We start from the raw sequence: 22,082 nt of genomic DNA on the forward strand, positions 1-22,082 counted from the left end.
AGTAGGGCTTCTTTGTTGTGGAATCCCAAGTACTCGATTCAAATGATAGACCTCGATATTAGAGAATAGAAGTAGTTAGTCAGTTAGTGAGGTTGTTACTCAATTTAGAAAGCCTTTATATACTGTACATTAAGAATTAAGAGGTAGGCAAATTTGAATAAACAACAAGAAGTTTATTCTATCATTTCACTCTCTGCTTCTTTTTGTTTGGATAGTTGTTTTCTTACTTTACCTAGTTCTTTCATGGTATCATTCGCCAAGTGATTCTGGTCATTGCTTCTCATGGCTTCCGCTGATTCAGCGTCCGGTGAACCTAGCTCCGGTGTATTTGCTGCCGATCGAGTCACAACAGTTCTTCCTCGACATGAAGTGGTCAAACTCGATGAAGGTACTTACCTTCAATGGCGTAAACAGGTAAAGCTGATTGTTAATGGCTATGGACTCGCAGGTTTTTTAGATGGCACTGTTGCTCCGCCGTCGCGATTCATCGCTCTACCCGATGGATCTCGTGCTCCAAATCCGGCGGCTCAAGTCTTTACGCAGCAAGATCAACTGCTAATGTCCTGGCTTCTTTCTACTGTAACTTCCTCTCATCAATCCTCCTTTGATGATGCTTGCACGGCGTGCGACATATGAAGCATGGCCGGTAATCTTTTTACCGCTGATACGGGCGCCAAGCAGTCGAGGATTCGGCATGAACTTCACTCGTTGAAGAAAGGTAATCTTTCGATTAAGGCGTATGTTGCTCGGATTAAAGATTTATGTGCTATGCTAGATGCTTCTGGCTCTCGTATCTCCGATGAAGAAAAGATCGAAGTGGTGCTTGCGGGTTTGCCGTCGGAGTTTGAGGCGGTTATCTCCTCTGCTCGTTTGTCGCCTGTAGTTCTGTCGTTGCAACGTCTGGTGGATGCGCTAGTCGATTGTGAGAGTCGTCAAGATCGAGTGTTGCAGGAGGTCAGTTTGAACGCGAATCTTGTTGAAAATGAGCCATCGGTGGAAGGGGCCGGTCGTGGAGGTCGTGCGTCTATTCGTGGTCGTGGCCGGTTCATCAGATCTCGTGTTCAATGCCAGATCTGTAGTCAGTTTGGTCATGTGGCTCAAAAATGCTATTATCGGTATCACCGAGACTCAAATGAAATGTCTTGTGTTGAAGGTTGTGATTCTGGAACTTTTGTGCAAAATGGTGATGAACAGATGGTTGCTCCTCATCAGAAGAGTCAAAGAATTTTTTATGGTCAAGGGAGTCATGCTGGTCAAAATAGATATGTTAGTCAAAATGTGTGTGCTGGCATGCAAAATAGGTCATTACCACGTGGGCCACATGTGTCCAATGCACAAAATGATGCCTACAAGCCCAGTTTGTCTAAATTCGGTCATGATGCTGGGCAAGGGTATAGTGGAGACACTTTACATGGGTTCACTACTGGAAATGGACAGTGGCGCGGTTCTAGTGGAAATAAATCCCATGGACAAAATGTCCAGTTTAATGATGGACCGAATGTTCAACACTCTTCTCATGGACCGAATGTTCAGTTTAATGCTGGGCCGAATTTTGTACCATCCTCTAATTTTGTTCAACTTGATCAAGATGATCCCGGCTCGCCTGAACCGATTGGTGATGGACTAGGTGTTGGCGGTCCGGTTCTAAAATTTACCAAACCGCGTGCTAGGGTCTATACCGGATCTAATCCATGTATTGGGCTTCCACGGCTAGGGGATTTACATGCGTCTGATTATTCTGATCCTTCAGTATCAGATTCTCATGTTAATACGGCTCAGCTTGCATCCAGTACTGGTAATGATGATTCATACATTCCAGTGTGCGGTGGCACCACGTCTTGGTATCCTGACTCGGGAGCAAGTCATCATGTCTGTCGTGATGTGTCAGCTTTACGTAATGTCACGCCATACTCAGGTAAGTCATCTCTTTTAATGGGTGATGGTACTCCTGCGGCAATTTCATCAATTGGTACGGCTATTTTACCTACTCAAGATAAATCGTTACGGTTATCAAATGTTTTATGTATGCCACGTATACGGAAAAATCTCTTATCTGTCTCACAGTTTGCTCGTGATAATGATGTGTTTTTTGAGTTTCACCCTACCTATTGTGTTATTAAGGATACGGTGACTCGGGAGATATTGCTGACGGGCCGCATTCATGATGGTCTATATCAGTTTTCTGTCCCAGCGGTTTCTATGTTGCCTACGACTACTCCGTTTGTTGCTCATTCTCAAGTTCCACATACAGTTTCAACTACTTCTGTATTTGCTTTATGGCATAATCGTTTAGGCCACCCGTCGACTTCTGTGGTCAAAAATATTCTAAATAAATGTAATGTTGTTTCAAATAAAATTGGTCTGGATGGTATATGTACTGCGTGTCAAAAAGGCAGGTCACATAAGTTGCCTTTCTCCCCTTCGACTACTAGCTATCGTCCTTTTGAATTGGTGGTGTCTGATCTTTGGGGTCCTGCACCTGTTGCATGTGGTGATAAGAGATATTATGTTTCGTTTATTGATATGTGTACCAGGTTTACTTGGGTTTATCTTTTACGTCAAAAAGCTCAAGCACTTGAATGTTTTACTCAGTTTCAACAGTTGATTAAGACACAGTTTGGCAAGTCTATTAAGCAGTTTCAGAGCGATTGGGGAGGTGAATATCGTGGGTTTACGTCTGTCTTAGAATCTCAGGGGATCATTCATCGACTGACCTGTCCGTATACTTCAGAACAAAATGGAGTAGCCGAGTGAAAACATCGTCACATTATTGAAATGGGGATTACGTTGTTGGCTCATGCAAATTTGCCTATGGAATACTGGGGGTATGCGTTTTGTTGTGCGGTTCATCTCATAAATCGACTTCCCACGGTTGTACTTCAGGACAGTTCTCCGTTTAAAGAACTGTATGGAAGTGATCCGACCTATGATCATCTTCGAGTGTTTGGTTGCTGTTGTTATCCTTACTGACGTCCGTTTGTGGGTCGTAAGTTAGAATTTCGGTCTCAGCCGTCAACTTTTTTGGGCTACAGTCCTCGTCACAAGGGGTATCAATGTCTTTTACCAGATGGTAAGGTTAAAATTTCAAGGCATGTGGTCTTTGATGAGCAGAGGTTTTTGTTTACCGAGACTAGTTCAGACAAGTCTGTATCAACAACCGGTCAGACTAGTTCGACAGTTGTTCCTCTTGTATGGCCACCTTCATCCTCGACTCTTGAGCCATGCATGATGACACCGTCGGTACAAGGGGTGTCGTCTCAGCCTACTGATCCTGTATTAGATGTTAGTGTGGAGCAGCCCTAGTCTCATGATCCTTCAACTGATGTTAGGACTGGGTTGGGTAGTCTTCCAGCTCATGATTATTCAGCTAATGATGGAACTGAGTTGAGTAATCTTCCATCAGAGCATGGCTCGGGATTCTCCAGTGATACCAATGCTCTCTCTTCGTCTAATATGGGACTGTCTGCAGGTGTTTCGTCGGCATCTGATGGTCAGGTTAATAGGACAGCTGTGGGCAATACTCACCCAATGGTTACTCGCGCTAAAGCAGGGGTTTACAAGCGTAAGGTTTTAAGTGTTGAAGCTGTTGAACCGACTACAATTGAAGAAGCTCTGGCTACTGTTGAGTGGCGCACTGCTGCGCAAGATGAGTATAATGCTCTTATGCGTAATTCCACATGGGAGCTCGTTCCTGCTCCATATAATCGTAAGGTCATTGGGTGCAAATGGTTGTTCCGAATCAAGAAGAATTCTGATGGCACTATTGCTCGATATAAGGCTCAATTAGTTGCAAAAGGTTACTCTCAAGTTCCGGGTTGTGATTTTAAGGAAACGTTTAGTCCAGTGGTCAAACCGGCTACTATCAGAGTTATTTTGTCTATTGCTGTGTCTAGGGGGTGGTCACTTCGACAAGTGGATGTGAATAATGCGTTTCTAAATGGTGACCTTGACACTGAAGTTTTTATGCATCAACCTCCCGGTTATGTTCAATATGGCTCAGATGGCAGACCTTTGGTGTGTCGCTTGAAGAAAGCGTTGTATGGTCTTCGTCAGGCTCCTCGTGCCTGGTTTGAAAGGCTAAAAGGATTTCTAGTCTCCGTGGGGTTTGTAGTTTCAAAGTCTGATGCTTCCTTGTTTGTTCGAGTTGTACCAGCGTCAACATTATATGTGCTTGTGTACGTTGATGATATTATTATCACTGGAGATATGCCTTCTGTCATAGAGTGGTTTGTTAATTTACTGAATAGTGAGTTCTCGCTTAAGGACATGGGTGATCTTCATTATTTTCTTGGGATAGAGGTTAATCGTTCTTCATCAGGTTGCCTTCATCTCTGTCAGAAGAAGTATATACGTGATATTTTTATACGTTGTTCGATGGAGAATGCAAAGAGTGTTCATACACCGATGGTTAGTTCCTCTGTTATGACTCGCGATGGTGGTGAGCGGCTACAGGATCCGACTGAATACAGGAGTCTTGCAGGAGCATTACAGTATGTCACTCTTACGCGGCCTGATGTTGTCTATGCTGTTAATCGAATATGTCAATTTATGCATTGTCCTACTTCCATTCATATGACTGCCCTGAAGCGCATTTTGAGGTATTTAGGTGGTACGATTGATTTTGGAATTGTGTTTCGTCCATCCACTAGTTTGTACTTAGTTGGATATGCTGATGCAAACTGGGGATTACATTTTGATGACTGGAGGTCTACTACTGGATACTGTGTTTATTTCGGACATACACCTGTGTCATGGTGTACGAAGAAACAACAGGTTGTTGCTCGGTCTACTGCTGAGGCAGAATACCGAAGTCTTGCTGCAGTTACTAGTGAGGTTACGTGGCTTTTGTCGCTACTTAAAGAATTACATGCTCGGTCTAATAGTGTTCCTCAAATTTGGTGTGATGAGTTCTGGGCGGTTGCGATTCTTTGCAAATCTCGTTCTTCATTCAAAGTTTAAGCATGTTGAGTTAGATTTATTTTTGTTCGTGAAAAGGTTCTTGATGGCACGGTTGTTGTTGGAGAAGTTCCGGTGCGTGTGATCGTCGTCGATGTTCTCACTAAGCCCATTTCGTCATCGAGTTTTACTCGTTTTGAGTTTTCTACTGGTCTTGCTCAGAGAAGATGGATGAATATTAGAGAATAGAAGTAGTTAGTCGAGTTAGTGAGGTTGTTACTCAATTGTAAAGCCTTTATATCTTGTACATTAAGAATTAAGAGGTAGGCAAATTTGAATAAACAACAAGAAGTTTATTCTATCATTTCACTCTCTGCTTCTTTCTGTTTGGCTAGTTGTTTTCTTACTTTACCTAGTTCTTTCACTCGAGAATTACTTTTTTCTAGTTTGATTCCAAGATAAGGACGATTTTAATAGGGTTTTGGTTGGGGGGCCGTAGGTATTTTTTGGCCATTACTTGACTGTCCGACCATGGTTGTCGAACTTCTTGAGGGCCTAAAATGAAATCGATTCTCAGGTGGTGTGGATAAGGCTTTTGGTTTTATCTGAAGGGTACTACTTAGACTGTCTCTTTAGAGTGATTGGGCAAACTGTAACAACCGTTTTTCAGTAGTATGAGAACTTTGGAACCCTGTACTCCGACGATTGAGTCCGTAAATATTATTAGTTAATATTTACGAGTTTATATTAGTGACGTATTGAATTTCGGTTTGGTAATTTCGAATTCGAGAGTTCCAATTATGATCATTTTAGTGAAGACTGCGCAAGCAAAATTTCTAGACAGGATTATTATCGAAAATTACAAATTTCGGGATTTAATTCGAGTTTAAATCATATTAATTTTTATTTTAAAACTTAATTTTGATTATATACGAGCACAATATTATATTTATTAGATTTTATATTTTTATTTATTTATTTATTTCAAATGATAGATGGCAGTATATTAAGCACATTCAAGTTGTTTGGATGAAGAAAGAATTGAATCAAACAAGGATTAAGTCCTACTTTGTTCGCAAGTAACCTAATAAATCCTATTAATTAACTTTATAATTTTAAAAGAGTAGGGTCAATTTTTTTTAAAATCTTATAATCATTAGATTCTAATAGGTCGATTTTGTTATTTTTAATAAATTTTTTATATTTTTATAAATTTTTGCTTTTAAATAATTTTTAAAATTAAAAGGACTTAATTGATTTTTTAAAAATTTGTTATTAAGATTTTTTACCCTTTAGTCTTATTAGTTTCAAACATTTTTAATTTGCTTCCAATAAAAGAGTAGGGTTAAATTGAATAAATGCATAAAGTTGAGAACTAAATTTATGATTATACCTTATACAAACACCAAGTTTAAACAAAAGTGCTGTTTTGGTCACTCTTGTAAGGTATAGAGATTAATTTGTCATTTTTTCAGTAGGGGACTAAAATGCAATCCAAGATATAATAGAGGGGTTTTGACTTTTACCCTCCACCGTGAGATCCCCTACCCCCACCGAAATTTCTCTATACACGAACTCACCGAATCATTACCTCCCCACTCCCGCAAAAAGAGCATTTCAAAAACATTCCTTCACATGACGATAATACCCTCATCCTTTTCCCATATTTCCCAACCCACCCAAAACAAAGAAACGCTCCTTTCTGCTGTCTGTGCTTCACTTTCTTCTTGATCATTTCGACAGATTTTTTGTTTTTAAAATTTCGATCTTTGAGAATAATTTGAATTTTCCCGAGAAATATTTCTATCCTTTAGTTGTAAGTAATTCAATGCAAATATTTTTTTTTTCAAGTTTTCTAAATAATAGCGTTCTTCTTTTTGTTGAATTCAAGAATTCATTATCTGGGTTTTATTTTACCTTTTATTTTCATGGTTTTGATTTTACCGCAATCTCCGTAGACCGTTTGACGTGATGAGAAGCTGAGTTGAGAAATTTTGTGATTAGTGAGTTTGTCTCTGTTAATATATATATACATACATACATATATAATTAATACTGATCTGTTTGGTTGCTGGGAAAATTAGAATTGACAATGAAGTGTTCACTGATTGATTTCTCATGCTTTGTTTCTCAAGTTCAATTATTTTCTTCTAATTTCCTTTTAAGTCAAAATTTTCTTTAATAGATTGATGTCATTACTATGTTGTATTGAATTAATTTACTTCAAATTTTCATTTCCCTCATAATTGAATTACTTGTTTGATGATCAGCTATTTTTGGGATCCTTATATGTTGTTAGGATTTTATGAAATTTATTTCATTTCTATGTTCCTTTTAAGAGTTTATCATAGATTTAGGAATTGAAAATGATGACTTAAGGTAATTTTTGGTCCTTATATGTTCAACCTCATCTTTGTTCTAACATCTGTTTATTTTATACACATAATTTTGTTTGTTTAGTATTTAAAAAAATTGTAGGCAACTGATAGTTGTTGAAATTATAAAACAATTTGGTTATTGAAACTTTTAGTTTCTATTGTTGAAGTTGTTGTCCTGTTTTCAGGGTTTTTTTCCCCTCTAAAACAAATCTTTAGTTTCTAATTTTGTTTTGTAATCAAATATGGACTCCAAATCTATGTTACTTGGATTCTGGTGTGTGTATACGTCCTACCTGAGTATGTTTAGTTTTTCTAAATGGTTTTCATGTATTTGAAAGGTTGTTGGAGAATCGTATCCTATACTCGTGTCTGTGCATACATCGAACATGAGTGTTGGATACTAGTATAAAGAGAAGATAGCTCCAAATACATATAGAACTTTAAAAAAATTGAATATATTCGTGCCGAACATATACTTGTATCCAATACCCATTTTAAGAAACTTGAATATGAGTTGGATGTACTTATTTTCTTAACCAAGATATATTTCTCTGGAATTTGCTTTACAGATTGTTCCCACTGTCTCAAGTGAGCTTAATGATGTTTATACATGTCTTGATGTCCTTTTATATACATATATATATTATATTTTACAGGTTATATATTAATCTCCAGGTACTTTGAGGTTCCCGAAAATTTCATGAGCTAAAACTACCAGTTCTTTTGATGATATTATTGCATGTATAAATGAGAAGCTATTTTTCTTCAAATCTTTCTCAAGCAATGACGACATCCATGTCGATTTTTCACCTTCAGCCAACAAGCAAGTTTACTGGGAAAATACTTCGGAAAATGGATTTGATGACCAAAATGGTGGCAACGAGGCTGAACACAGTTTTTGCAGTCCTAAACATTTGTCTGGAAAATCTCAAAAGCAAATATCGGATAGCCTGAACTTTAGTAATGATTCATGTCTTCAAAGGAGTGGTTTTTTTTTCATCTGCAACATTTATTGTTGATGATCTAAACAAGCTTTCTAATGTTAATCAACATCAGCGGTATGATCACTCACTGTAAGGAATTTGATTTGCTTTTTTATTCATGGAGTATAAATCTAAATGCATGCCATTCATGTTCTTGCGGTTTTCTAGGTGGATGGCTCAAAATCTGGAGAAGAAATCAAAGACTAAACTATGTGAAGGGGCAGCTATGTTTTCGGTTTCTCTGAGGTTGCACTATGATTCATCTGGAAGCTCTTCTTCTTGTTCTAGCAATGTGTCCAGTAAAGTTATTGACTGCTATATCGATGGCGAACGGCAGCCAGAACGTTGCAAGTGTAGGGACTGTTCGAAAAGAAATATTGGAAATGGAGGTAGAAGGCTTCTGCCCCGGGTTCGATATGCAGCCCCTTCATCTCCAACAGGTGGTGCAGAAGAGAAAAACATGTCCGAATCAGTGGAAACTGGATTAGAGCATGAGTCACCACAGATGATAAAAAAAGAATGTGATTGGGAGGCTTTCACAGATTCATGCTATCCCAATATCAAGTTCGAAAGAATTTGACTGTTGTATTCCGATCACAACTGAAGATGTATATGGTGGATGCTTGAATAGATGTCCAGATTTCTCGAGCCTGGACTTCGCTTCTGAAACAGTAGAGGATACAGATAAGGAATTACAAAGAAGATCTAAAGAAGCTGAGGAGAGAATCTTGTTTCTTTCTGAAGCTCTTGAGCAGGAAAGCTTTCTTCATGACAGTGGGTTCGCTGTTTTGTCACTTATTCAAACTGTTAGGCACCTAATGGAGGAGAAAATAAACCTGACACTTCAAGTTTCGGAACTTCTACGGTCTAGAATAGCCGATAGAGCTTGTGCCAGGGAGGAACTGAGAATGGTAAGGGCTGAATTTGAGTTGCAGACAAAGAAAATAGAGAAGGAAAAGCATGAGATAAAGTTGGGTTTGGAAAACGAGTTAGATAGAAGGTTGAGTGATTGGTCGCTTAAGCTTGAGAAGTATCAGTCAGAAGAGCAAAGGCTTCGAGAACGAGCTTAAGAGCTAGCGGAGGATAACGTTTCACTTCAGCGAGAGGTTTCAACCTTTAATGAGAAGAAAACCAGAAACAGAAGCATAATGACTTATTTGGCAGAACAACTTAAGTGGTCTATGAAGGTGGAAAACTTGAGTAATGAGAATGAAGATCTACGGAAAAATCTTTCTCAGTTGCGAGAGAATTATTGAGCAGAAACGGAAGATCAAGATTGCATTAGAAGAAGTATCAAAGAGAAAGATAAAGAGTGCAAGGAACTGCAAAAGTCCATTACCAAATTGTTGCGAACCTGCAGTGAGCAAGATAAAACAATCGAAAGTTTGCGACAAGGACAACATGACGAGATCGATAAGAAGAAATCAGGTGAAAAGAATGAAGACAAGTTGAAAAAACTGCAAATGGAGCAAATAAGGTTAACTGTAGAAGAATTAGCATTGAGAAGGGAATTGGAGTCGTGTAGGCTGGAAGTTGATTCTCTGCGACATGAGAATATCGATTTATTGAATAGCTTGAATGGTACCACAAATGACATTGGAGCTTTAACTTTCAAGCTCGACAAGGAAATCCGAAATCGCATATGCTGCTTGCAGGATCAAGGACTCTCAATGCTTAATGAAAGCACCCACTTATCTTCCAAGTTAATTGAGTTCATCAAAGGAAAAGCCAGTCACAATCAGCTTCGAGTAACTCAACAAGGTTTAGATGGCCAATTTCTTATTGAATCTGATATGAAAGTATGGGGCTTTAAACGTCGAATTTAAAACCTAACAAGAAATCTGGAGACAATACCAACTTTGGTGCACGAAAAATCCAGTTCAGTAGCCTCAAACTCTCACCTGACATCCATGAATCCTGATGTCTCAACCAAACTCAACAAGCAATCTTCAGAGGTATATGTTTATTGAAATCTACCATTGAAGCTAGTATATATGTTTCTCAGACTCGAGTGTGAGTGTCTAATACAAGCATGTAGAAAATAGAAGCTTTCTCATGTGTTTGGGGGATCATATCCCTGTTCTCATATCCGAATATGTTTTGGATCCGGATACTTCAAGCAAAAAAAGTGTCAGAGCAACATAGGCTGATGTACATTAAAATCTTTTCTTTTTTTCTTTTTTTAAGTTGGTATTCACTGCTTTTGTTAGACTTTACACTTTTTTAGGAGCTTACAAGGACTGAAATTAAAACAGAAAGGTTGCTAACAAGTTTATTGAGGGAAAAGCTATATTCAAAAGAGCTTGAAGTAGAACAGTTGCAGGCTGAGGTTTCAGCAGCTGTGAGAGGAAATGATATCCTTAGATGTGAAGTTCAAGAAGCAATGGACAACATTTCATTCCTCACCCACAGATTGAAGGATCTCGAACTACAGGTAAACTTCTAAAGTAACCAGACTTTTCTAAAGTACCCATGTCTGATATTTTTCATATTGTACATATGTGGATGTTTAAAAAAATATGATACTTCAAGTATTAGAAAAACTTGAGAAAAACTAAGTATATCCGCATTGGGCACATACATGTATCCTGCACTCACCCCGAATTATGAATATGTTATCCAGACTCTTCATTTTTTGTAAAATATCTCTGCTTTATATTTATTTGCGACACATATTTGGATGTGTATGAAAGTTTGATACTCCAAATACTAAAAGAACTTGAAAAAAATTGAGTATATCCATGTCAGATACATACCTGTATCTGACACAAAGTATTTTCTTATTTTGCATGTGAATAGCAGGAATAAACAAGCAACTACCTACTGAAATAGGTTTGCTTTGGGTGTTGTATGTGTTGTATGGGGTAAGGGAGAGGATGACACCTATGTTACTTATATTTTTTATTTTTCTTAACATGCCTATGTCTAATGCACATGTTATACATGTATTTGGATATGAGTATGAGATATGATCCTCCAAATATATCAAAAACCTTAGAAAAAAAAATGAGCATACTTGTGTGAGTCTGTGAGACATACTCGTATTTTGATTCCTCCAAATTCATATATATGTATATGTACATACAAATTCAATAGAAACCACATGTATGTTAGGGGTTGATATGAGTGCACCCTTGCAGTTACTTGATGTTTATGCTGCATTTCAATCTTTATGTTTCTGATACTCCGAAGTTTGAACATATATTTTACTTAAGTTTGTTTATTTATTTATATTTTTATGAATAAGGGAGGAGTTTGTAAAAACTGAGATTTGAATCTTAAACTTGTTGAATGTCACCTCGTTAGGATAGTTGTATGAATAGAACTAAACCCTAAGTCCTATCAGTAACTTATTTGTTGTTACCATGCATTACTTCTCACAAAAAGATTATGTTGCTCCAACTCTTTGTTTTTCTTGAAGTATTTGTTTCTGTCACTCGTGTTCGACACATAGTAAGACATATCTATGTTACCTTTACCCAAAAGTAATTTCCGAATCCAAGTAATATATCAAGATGACAGCCTTGTAAAAACTTGTAGACATGGTTAACTAATCTTTTCAATTCCTTAATAACATTTCAATGGTAACAGATGCTAAAGAAAGATGAGAATGAAAGCCGTATTTGGAATGACTTACAAGAATCAATCATGTCAGGGTTCGAACCCCAAACTTGCTAAATGCCACCGAACCAACTGAGTTAAACCTTGAGTTCTATTAGCCACATGTTTGATTCCTTAACTGCATTTTGATGTTAACAGATGCTAAAGAAAGACGAGATTGAAAGCCGTCTTCGGAACGACATACAAGAATCCATGAAAGAACTAGCCATCTTGAGAGGGGTATTGCCAAAGGTTTCTCAAGAGAGAGATTTGATGTGGGAAGAGGTGAAGCAATATGCCGAGAAGAACATGGTTTTGAACTCAGAAATTAATGCATTGAAGAAGAAGATTGAAGGTTTAGATGAAGATATATTATTAAAGGAAGGCCAAATTACAATCTTGAAAGACACCTTGAACAACAACAACAAAAGCTTTGATCTTCTTGGCAGTGTTGATTCTATATCTGAATTCCTTCTACAATGACCATTGGCTGAGAGGTCAGTTTTGATAATCATACAATATGTTACTTGATTTCACATGAGTGTCAGCTACGAGTATATTTGATTTATACATATATGTATGTATATGTTGGATAAAAATATTTCAACAAAAAAAGAAGAGTCCTATTCTTATACTCTTTTATGTGTTTTTAAGGAGATTTTTTTTCCAGTTTTGGAGTGTGGGAACTCCATGATTTTTTTAAAAATTTGTAATCATCTTTGTGCACAAATGTAGAAGTAATTCTTTGATTCAAGCAATAAAATTTTGGTGCTTTTATTTATTTATTCATTTTGAATTTTTGGTATTCTTAATTTACTAGTGTTTCAGCATGAATATAAAATAATCATATATTTTAATTATAAATTCATAAAAATATGAAAATATGAAAATGAAATCAGTGTTTAATGAAGGTTTCTATATTGGGAATAGTGAGTTAAAATTTATGATAGGTATATCTATTTATTTATTTTAAATATCAATTAAGAATTTATTTATAAAATTTTAAAAAATTATTACCAATGTATCGAATAATTATTTTGAATAAATCAGTAAAAGATTAATTCCATATATTATTGCTTGATTTGGTTTTAGATTAAAAATATCATTAAATAAAAACATATTTTTATTTAATTATTTAATACTTATTTAACATTATTTTTAAAATATTTTAATAAGTTAAACTGATTAAACCAATTAAGTAAAAAAATTAAACCTTTAACCAATTTACTCCATTTTCTTTAACCTTACTCTAAAGGGAAGTTTTATTTTGCTAAAATGGATAAAGCTAAATGAGTAAAAGTTGCCTAAAATATTGGTTTGTTTAAAGGCTCGAAACCTAAAAGTCAAAGTCAAAACCCTTACAACCAATAAATTAGAAGAATAAAAACTGAAAAGAATTATATATAAATCAAATAAATAAAGTTTCCGATCGTTCCAAAAATCTCAAGATTTGTTTTCATAAAAAAAAAAAAAATCATTTCTTGTTTTTCTTTCTCAAATCTCTCTCCAAATCTACCTTTCAAACTTTCTTACAACCTTTTCAATTCTCTTTTGTTTTTGTTTTTGTTTGTTGTCTCAACCTCCTTAAAACAAATTTCCCCCCTTTTTTTGTTTATTTAATCTTTCGAATTAAGGGTCTTTGGGTGTGTTCCTAAACAGGGCTTGTAACCTGGAAAGATTATAGGAAATTCTTCATTGTTTTATAAGGTATGTAAGAAGAAAATCTCTGCTTCATCTTTTTTTTTATTGATACTTGTGTTTTGTTTCAGTTCTTTATTTTTGTTTGATGTTTTTAAGGTGATGGGGTTTTGTCTGAAATTTCATGGTTTTCTTCATTTTTTCAGTTTCTAGAAATACCCGTAATTTTGATTCTATTTTATTCCCTTTTTATTGTATGTAGAGAGGTGAATTTGAAGTATTTAAATCTAATAGTTATTGAAATTGATTATCTGAAAAATAAATATTTTGTAGTCTTTATTTAAATCCATAATTTTTTATCCATTTTAAATCGTTTGAAGATTGGAAATGTGGAGTTTTTAATTAGGTCAAGTTCATGTCTTTTATTTGATGTCTTTAAGGGATAGATATTAACACATATTCATATCCAACATTCACACGTGAGTTCGCATAAACTCGGATTAGGGACTTAGATAATGTTTATTGCAACTGTGAAATTTAATATTATCTGAATTTATCTATATATGTTTGATTTCTAAAACTTTTGCTTTTTGGAAATTTAGTTGAATTGGAGCTGGCCCTGAATCCTTCTCTTCTTCCGGGAATCTGTTTTTTCTGGACCAATCCGTAGATCAAACTCGGATTAGGGACTTAGACGATGTTTATTGCCTGCCTAAGTGTTAAAGATCAAATCATAGTAAGAAGTGTCGCTAGCACCTATACTGCTCGGTAAATAAGGAGGAGAGAGCATCTCATTCCTCGAAGATAAGAACCGACTAAGCTTGACGTAGAACATTTTGTCGGACTCCTTTTAAAATCCGCATATTCGGTTAAGAATATGTAAGCCATGGTATCAACAACATTAAGGCGAATTGTGTCGCCCTGCTGGAAGCCTTCGGTCGAGGGTGAAAATTCTAGTAGAGGTGGGGTTGGTAATGGTAGGGTTGATGGATTGTTGTGGTATGAAGACTCAGGAGAACACGTTGCGGGCGAGTTTTCGATGGCGGTAATTCAAGCAAACAATCTATTGGAAGATCACAGCCAACTCGAATCCGGTCCAATCAGCTCGTTTAAATCAGGTCCCCATGGGACATTTGTTGGAATCTATGATGGTCATGGAGGTCCGGAAACCGCTAGGTTTATAAACAAACACCTTTTCAGCCATATCAAGAGTATGCAATTCTTTCTCCTCTTTGCTGAATCATATTGGAATTTATTATTTTCTTGTTTAACAAGTGGTTTATCGTTTTATTTTCATTAGTTGAATCCGGAAACTTTGTATTTTTTTAGTTATAAGATATTTAGAGATGTATCATGTACCTTACATGACTAATGAGGATAAAGTATGCATGCTTGAGTGAGGCCGGAAACCCGGAACTTCACAAGTAAACAAGCATTTATATGTTTATTTCCTTCAAAAGTTGTAGAAGCAATTTTCGGAAGAAACGAAGATAGTTCGGTTCTTATACAGATTCAGGAACTTAGAACTTAGATATTGGAACTATATGATCCTTAACTGCAAAGTTCTTACGAGTTTCGAAAGTCGTCATCAATATCTCATGGTTCAATGATTTACAGGCGATGACAAATGTCAAATTCGGACTTATTCAGATCCTCGTTTCCTGCCTCCCTTAAAAACATCGTAGTTATTTCCTCCCCGAGCTTTAGTTGCCAATTTTTAATAGCTAACGCATATGTTTACTGACTTGACAGCTTTTAATGGTGCAGAGTTTACAACTGAGAATCACGGAATGTCAGCCGATGTAATCAACAAAGCGTTTTTAGCTACCGAAGAAGATTTTCTTAATCGTGTCAAGGAGCAGTTCGAAACTAAGCCACAAATCGCTTCTGTTGGTTCGTGTTGTTTGGTAGGAATAATTTGTAGTGGATTGCTTTACATTGCAAATGCCGGAGATTCTCGAGTTGTTTTAGGAAGACTGGAGAAAGCCTTTAAAGAGGTCAAAGCAGTTCAGTTGTCATCCGAGCACAATGCAAGCTTCGAGTCCGTGCGGGAGGAGTTGCGATCGTTTCATCCCGATGATCCGCAGATTGTGGTCCTCAGGCACAACGTATGGCGTGTGAAGGGTATAATACAGGTATTTTTCGTGGCTTCGGGATATTATTTTCTTAGTAAAACTTCATATTGCTGTACAAATTCCAGCTTTCGTATAAAGGCATACGACCTATCGCAATCCCAAGCTTATCTAATTCCTTACCATCCAAGAAACAACCTTAAAACTTTTTATTTGATAATTATTTATTTGTATATTTGATACAGATTATATTGGAATTCGAAATTGTTCGATGAAAACTTGTATGTATTGAATTGTGCTGCCGTGAGAACTAGTTTAGCTTTTGATCAATAATTGCCGTAAAAGCTTATTTTGGGATGTAGATGTATTTTAGCGACAATGTTGTGGATTTCTACAGAGTTCGAATTTCACCTTCTTAAGTGATCATTTTGTAGTCTTCATGGGAATGATTTCAGATTAAATAGCAACTTGGGTTATTTTGATGTATAAAATTTGATCTAGTCATGATTTTGAAAATCTAAATATGATTTATGACTCGAAGGAACTTTTACTTGAATGAGTGTGATCTACCAATGTTACTCGGACTTAGGTGTGAGTATTGGACACATGTATGTTTTACTTTTTAATGTATTTGGAGGGTCATATCTCGTAGTCATGTTTGATATGTTTCAAACATGGGTATCAGGTATGATACTTAAGTCGAAATAGCATAGTGATCTACACAAGAAGTATGTGCAAATTGATTGTTCCATTGACCCAACTTTTTTTATATGATAGATTTCTAGGTCCATTGGTGATGCATATCTAAAGAAGCCAGAATTCAACAGAGAGCCTCTATTACCGAAGTTTAGAGTTCCAAATTCGTTCGAGAAGCCGATCCTACAAGCCGAGCCAGCAATATCAGTACAGAAACTGCGTCCTGAAGATCAGTTTCTTATATTCGCATCGGATGGTCTATGGGAACACCTTAGCAATCAAGAGGCTGTTAACATTGTAAACACATGTCCACGCAATGTAAGTTCTCTTTTTGTGATTTTCTTTTCGGGTGTTTGTGTCGGGTATGAATATGTGTCATGCACGGTATGTTTAAATTGTCATGTTTTTTTTTTTAATGTATTTTGAGGTTTTTGGAGGGTCAGGGACATATCCTCAATCTCATGTCCGGATAGGCATCGGACATGGGTGCTAGACATCGGTGCTTCACAAAAATGAAAAATCTGAGCAATATAGATTTAATCTTTCTATGCATATAATGCCTTACAACTGAGAACAACTTTCATGCTATCAAAACTAGCCAACCCTTCCTGGGTTCCTTTTGCTTAGTTCCCAATACGTGATAAATGAAGGAAAGGTGATCAGTTCGGGATGGCAATGGGTTGGATCAGATTGAAATCTGACGGGTTTGAGTATTTTTCCAACTATAATGGTTGAGTAGTGTTGTCTTCCTTAAATGCCAACTATGAGTTTATCTCATGCAACCCGGAAATGGTTTCTTGTCCTTCTAATCCTTGATTTTTAAAAGTTTTTGTTTTTGTTTGTTTTCCTCCACAAACATGAGTTATATACCGAGTTTGTAAAGAACTGATCTTTATATTGATGATCAAGTTGCCTATGGATAAACTTATACGAGACATCCATGCAGGGTATCGCAAGGAGACTCATAAAAGCTGCGCTTCGTGAAGCTGCAAAGAAGAGAGAAATGAGATACTCAGACTTGAAAAAGATTGACCGTGGCGTGCGGAGACATTTTCACGACGATATAACGGTCATCGTTTTGTTTCTGGATTTCCATCTGATAAGCAACGGCTCGTCGTGTAGACCCCTGGTTTCGATCCGAGGCGGTGCCTGAGTCTCGGGAAATAGCAAATACTAGCCACCGAAACAGGTCGTAGACCTCTCTATCGTTTTTACTCAACCCATTCCTCTCATTTTGTATTAAGAAGATATCCATAAATGATTTGATAGAATTGTTTTAGAGAATGCATTTAGAGAATCCATTCAAGTTATAAATCTTGGGGACTTTGACATATCATATAATTGAAAGAAAGATATAAAATTCATTTAATGTCTGTGGTATTTTTCCATTTTCCTTTGAGAATTTATTCACTTTTTGCCCCTAATTTCTCTTTTCATTTTCTTGAAATATCCATATTTTATTTACTATCAATTCGGATTAACTCCACATTTGGTTGGGGGAATGGAATAGCATTTCTCCTTTATTCATTCAATGATAAACCATTTCTTTGCTTGGTTGAATGTAATACTCATTCAATGGAATGACTATTATTTTCCTATTACTTGTCTTTCCGTAATAGCTATTAAAAATGGTTATTCCATGCAACATTGAATAACCAAAAAAAATTCCAGATTAATTCCTTTAAAATTTAGATTTAGAAAATATAAAAATAAAATATTTGAAATATTTTAATATATTTTAAAATAAAATATTTAATTTCAAAATATAATTTAAAATAAAATATTCTAAATATTTTAATATAATTTAATATAAAAATAATTATATTAAAATTTATTAAATTATATATTATTTTTATTAAATTATATTTAATAATAATTATATTAAAATACGATTAAATTATTTATTATTTATTTTTAATTTATTTTAATAATAATTTTATTAAAATTTAATAACAATATTCATCTACCTACACAAAAAAATATTATTACAGTTATTCCATCCCATTCAACTAAATAGTTGAATTACTGATTATAAATTTATTACATTATAGCAAATCAAACGTAGTGTAATATTTATTACTAAATCAACATTTTTATTTTAAATTAATAAAATATATCAATATTAATATAAAATTATTTTTCTTTTCTAAATATTAATTGGTTTTGAATTAAATCAAATTTAAGCAAAATTTTTGAATTAATATTATTGGTCCATCAAATCTAATCGATTTTTAATAAAATTTTGGTATAATGATTTATTTGATCCTTCAATTTTATAAAAAAAAGTCAATTTAGTTCTTTATTTAAATTTTTTGTCCTTTTAACAATTAAACTTGTAGTTTTGTCAAATCATTCCAAAATTGATGAAAAAATTAATTTTTTACTTTGCTGATGTGGCATACATTTGGATTACCACATGGACGACATGTCAAGATTTAATTAATTTTTTAAATTTTAAAAATTCAAAAAAATTATAATTTTAAAAAAAGTTAAAACTCATTAAAATTATTTAAAATCTATAAAAATATTTTTTTTAAATATTTTTCAAATTTTAAAAATTAATTATATCTTGACATGTTACTCACGTGGCAATCCACGTATATGCCACATCAACAAAATCAACAAATGTTAATTTTTCCATTCAAGGGCCAAATGAGGTGAAAAATTAAATGGAGAGTTAAAATGACTTCTTTTGTAAACTGGAGGGTCAAAAAAGTCATTATGCCTAAATTTTTCTTATCTAATTAAATTAATCGATTATAAAATTCAATTTTATTTTATTAAAATAAATTTAATAAATACTAAAAAAATTTGAAGCCCAATTTAAAACTTCATCAAGGCCCAAATATTATTAGCCCAAAATTCAACCCCACAAGCAGTCTATTTTGCAATTCTTAAAAAAAAAAAAAAAAACCCTAAACCCCTAACGTCTCTCTAAAAAACTTACCAAATTTCCCAAAAAATCATGAACCAGAGATCTTCGAACCTACTGGATGAAGCCTTAGGGCTAGACCAGGTCATCGAGCCATGGCCCCTAAGGGGTCGAGTAGTGGCAATAGAAGACCAAGTCGAGACCAGTGGGTCGTTCGTTCTTCACCATCTACTTAAACGCTCTCTTTCTCCAAATTCCTCTAATGTTACCATCTTCATCGCTTTCTCTCAGCCTTTCTCTCATTACGATCGTATCCTTCGGAAACTGGTAAGTATCTTCCTCCATTGAAGCCTTACTTAATTTTCTCTCATTACGATCGTATCCTTCGGAAACTGGTTACCTTTTCTATGAGTTCATAAGATTTGCATTAGCACTTAAATGCATAAGTCTTGAATTAATTATATTACGGTTTCTGTTTGACACAAGGTATAAGTTCCAGGGTCCAATTTTTCAGAGAGGATACGAAGTGAGGGATGAAAACCATGTTTTCTTGGTTATCATGCAGTGGGTTTTTTCTTGGAAATGTTGTTAATATTATTTGGTTTTGTTGTCCATTTGTTGAAATAGGGATGCAACTTGGTATCACAAAGGGATAACAGTAGATTCTTTTTCTTTGACATGCTTAAGTTGCAGTGTCCAGGTGAGAAAAAAAATCTGGTAAAATGATTCTTGCATAACTTTCTGCATGAATATTCTTTGTTTAAATGAGAAATCATTTAAATGCTGATGTTGATTCTGAATTTGGACAAAGTATATGAGCTGAAATTTGACGGAACATATGTCTTCGATATAAGAAATTCTTTTGTTGCTTTATTTGTCTACATGTTTGTACTGTCAGATTTTAGGATTTCAAGACTGCAATAGATGGTTTTCCATTAACGTTGTTATTAATTTTACTTGTTTGCGCTAATGTTAAGTGTATAAAGATTAAATCACTCAGTTCTATGATACATGGATTGAATTACATATTCGATCATAGTTCAGTAGTTCACGGACTGCATTAATTTATCTTTTTATGTTTGTGATTTCTGTTTATGGTCTTCTTTATTGTTTTATCTTGATGAGTTTTTCAATTTGTTTGATTAGATGGAGATGAAGGAATAACTCCTGAAGGTGGACTCATTGCATTGTATGGGAAAATACATAAAACCATTTCAGCTTTGCCTGAGATTAGTTGGAAAAACGTTTCCATTATCATTGATGACTTATCTCTTATGGAGGTGGCTGCAAATGGCTCTTCAGATTATGTCTTGGATTTCTTGCACTATTGCCGCACTTTAACATCTGAGTTTGTAAGATAATACCTTGTTTCCCCTCATTTTGTCTTATATTTTTCTTGAAATATCCTTGTTCAATACTTGTGTCCAATGCCTATTCTGAAATGGATATGGGGATTTGATCCTCTAAGGGTTCTCCAAATACATAGAAAATGCGCCCCCCCCCCCCCGGCGAATATACTCATCAGAAACACATACTTATATCCGACACTCTCACTTGAATTTAAGTAGCATAAATTTTGTCTATCTTTGACCCTCTATTCTTAAATTTTCTCTTGTTGAATCGTTGTTGTTAGGACTGTTCATTAATCACACTCAATCATGAAGATATTTATTCGAGTGAAGATAGGCCAACATTTTTTATACAAATGGAGTACCTTGCAGACATTTTGATAAAGGCAGAGCCTTTGGCTACCGGTTTAGCAACCGATGTGCATGGACAGGTACCAAAATGCTATTCCTGTTTCATTGTTGGATAATTGTGTCATTTCTATTATGTATTTATTTTTGTGGTTTACGGTTTAGAGTAACATAGACTACAATTGGAGATGCCATTGTTTCTTGAATATAGACGTTCCTATAAAAATGGGAAATGTCTTGTCTGTCATTTAAACTATTGATTTACTATATTAGAACTTAGAAGTAGCGAATTAGGGTCTCATCGCAAGGTTTTTATCATGTTCAGTTGATGGTTTCGAGTAACAAGGTTATAATTGGAAATACAATTGTTTATTAAAAGTTCCTATAAAAATAGGAAATGTCCTACCTCTGAATGTGGTTTTTATCACGTTGCAGTTGACAGTTTCGAACAAGGGTCGGAACAAGGTTAGTAATTTCCATTTCAAGGTCAAGGAAAATGTTGTCGAATGCTTCTACCCCGGAAGAAGCTGAGGTTGATGAAACCTGAAACTAGTAACAGGCTTGAAGGTTATGGTTTTTCATTCGATAGTCGTAGATGATGAAACAAAGGAAACCTTAGATGGTATTAGAGAAGATATCATGAAAAAGTTCCCTTTGTTGGGAAAGAAACTCAGCCCTTTTGTTGCATCTATTATTAATGTGCATCTGTTAGTTTTGCTGAAGATGTGGGTTCCGGCTTTCATTAATCCCTATTATGTTAGTGTATTTTATTGGGTTATAATCATGTCTAAGGTATTTTATATTTGTATAAATTTTGATATATTTATAATTATGGTTGAGAATAAGAAAAGAGAAAATTGAAAAGCGGTTCAAACTATAGTGATCAATTCGATTTCGATTTAATTTGTATTGAATTTGATTCAGTTTTATTTTGGTAATAATTAAAAACTTTTTAAAAATGAACCATGAGATATGGTATGATGGTTCTTTATCTCATCCTTGGGGGATTCGATCTTTATTTAGGAGAATGGAGCATATTTTATGATTAGTTGTTTACTTTTTCGAAGAGGATTTTTGGCGAAGAGATTAGTCATTACTATTACTATTAATGGTAGATATCCTGGTTTTGACTAAAAAATATTTTTAAAATATGATGAATAAATAATTATTTTAATGGTTAATAAAAGATAGGAGTATTTTGTAATATTTTTTAAAAAATTTATTAAAAATAGCAAAGGACTTAAATGATT

The 22,082-nt window shown here is 34.9% G+C and overlaps 2 protein-coding genes and 1 pseudogene across 5 annotated transcripts; all 3 read left to right on the forward strand.

The window, feature by feature from the left end:
- The first annotated feature begins 7,589 nt into the window (after window positions 1-7,589).
- Window positions 7,590-12,557, forward strand: LOC105772112 (uncharacterized; annotated as a pseudogene).
- Window positions 12,558-13,303: 746 nt separating this feature from the next.
- On the forward strand, window positions 13,304-17,632 carry LOC105773885 (probable protein phosphatase 2C 38). 3 transcript variants are annotated; one of them, XM_012596068.2, is made up of 5 exons: window positions 13,304-13,564; window positions 14,098-14,706; window positions 15,248-15,630; window positions 16,345-16,581; window positions 17,210-17,632. In XM_012596068.2, exons 2-5 carry the CDS (start codon window positions 14,382-14,384, stop codon window positions 17,414-17,416), a joined length of 1,152 nt encoding a protein of 383 aa, XP_012451522.1. In that variant the 5' UTR covers window positions 13,304-13,564; window positions 14,098-14,381; the 3' UTR covers window positions 17,417-17,632. The 3 variants fall into 3 exon arrangements, with proteins under 3 accessions (XP_012451522.1, XP_012451523.1, XP_052488770.1); XM_012596069.2 differs by having other exon boundaries at window positions 13,306-13,564; window positions 15,263-15,630; XM_052632810.1 differs by lacking the exon at window positions 13,304-13,564 and adding an exon at window positions 15,113-15,176 and having other exon boundaries at window positions 14,557-14,706; window positions 15,263-15,630.
- Window positions 17,633-19,167: 1,535 nt separating this feature from the next.
- On the forward strand, window positions 19,168-21,719 carry LOC105774387 (elongator complex protein 6). 2 transcript variants are annotated; one of them, XM_012596874.2, is made up of 5 exons: window positions 19,168-19,462; window positions 19,763-19,835; window positions 20,282-20,487; window positions 20,769-20,915; window positions 21,268-21,719. In XM_012596874.2, exons 1-5 carry the CDS (start codon window positions 19,229-19,231, stop codon window positions 21,361-21,363), a joined length of 756 nt encoding a protein of 251 aa, XP_012452328.1. In that variant the 5' UTR covers window positions 19,168-19,228; the 3' UTR covers window positions 21,364-21,719. The 2 variants fall into 2 exon arrangements, with proteins under 2 accessions (XP_012452328.1, XP_052488210.1); XM_052632250.1 differs by lacking the exon at window positions 19,168-19,462 and adding an exon at window positions 19,503-19,530.
- The last annotated feature ends 363 nt before the right edge of the window (window positions 21,720-22,082 follow it).

The sequence above is a fragment of the Gossypium raimondii genome, chromosome 6, assembly GCF_025698545.1.
Source record: "Gossypium raimondii isolate GPD5lz chromosome 6, ASM2569854v1, whole genome shotgun sequence".
Lineage (NCBI taxonomy): Eukaryota > Viridiplantae > Streptophyta > Magnoliopsida > Malvales > Malvaceae > Gossypium > Gossypium raimondii.

Excerpts from the sequence above, each read along its gene's own strand:
- LOC105773885 (XM_012596068.2), top strand. The coding sequence starts at position 14,382 with ATGGTATCAACAACATTAAGGCGAATTGTGTCGCCCTGCTGGAAGCCT. Across the intron at positions 14,707-15,247 it reads CCTTTTCAGCCATATCAAGA|CTTTTAATGGTGCAGAGTTT; the intron begins GTATGCAATTCT and ends CTGACTTGACAG. Across the intron at positions 16,582-17,209 it reads TAAACACATGTCCACGCAAT|GGTATCGCAAGGAGACTCAT; the intron begins GTAAGTTCTCTT and ends ACATCCATGCAG.
- LOC105774387 (XM_012596874.2), top strand. The coding sequence starts at position 19,229 with ATGAACCAGAGATCTTCGAACCTACTGGATGAAGCCTTAGGGCTAGAC. Across the intron at positions 19,463-19,762 it reads ATCGTATCCTTCGGAAACTG|GGATGCAACTTGGTATCACA; the intron begins GTAAGTATCTTC and ends TTGTTGAAATAG. Across the intron at positions 20,916-21,267 it reads CAACCGATGTGCATGGACAG|TTGACAGTTTCGAACAAGGG; the intron begins GTACCAAAATGC and ends ATCACGTTGCAG.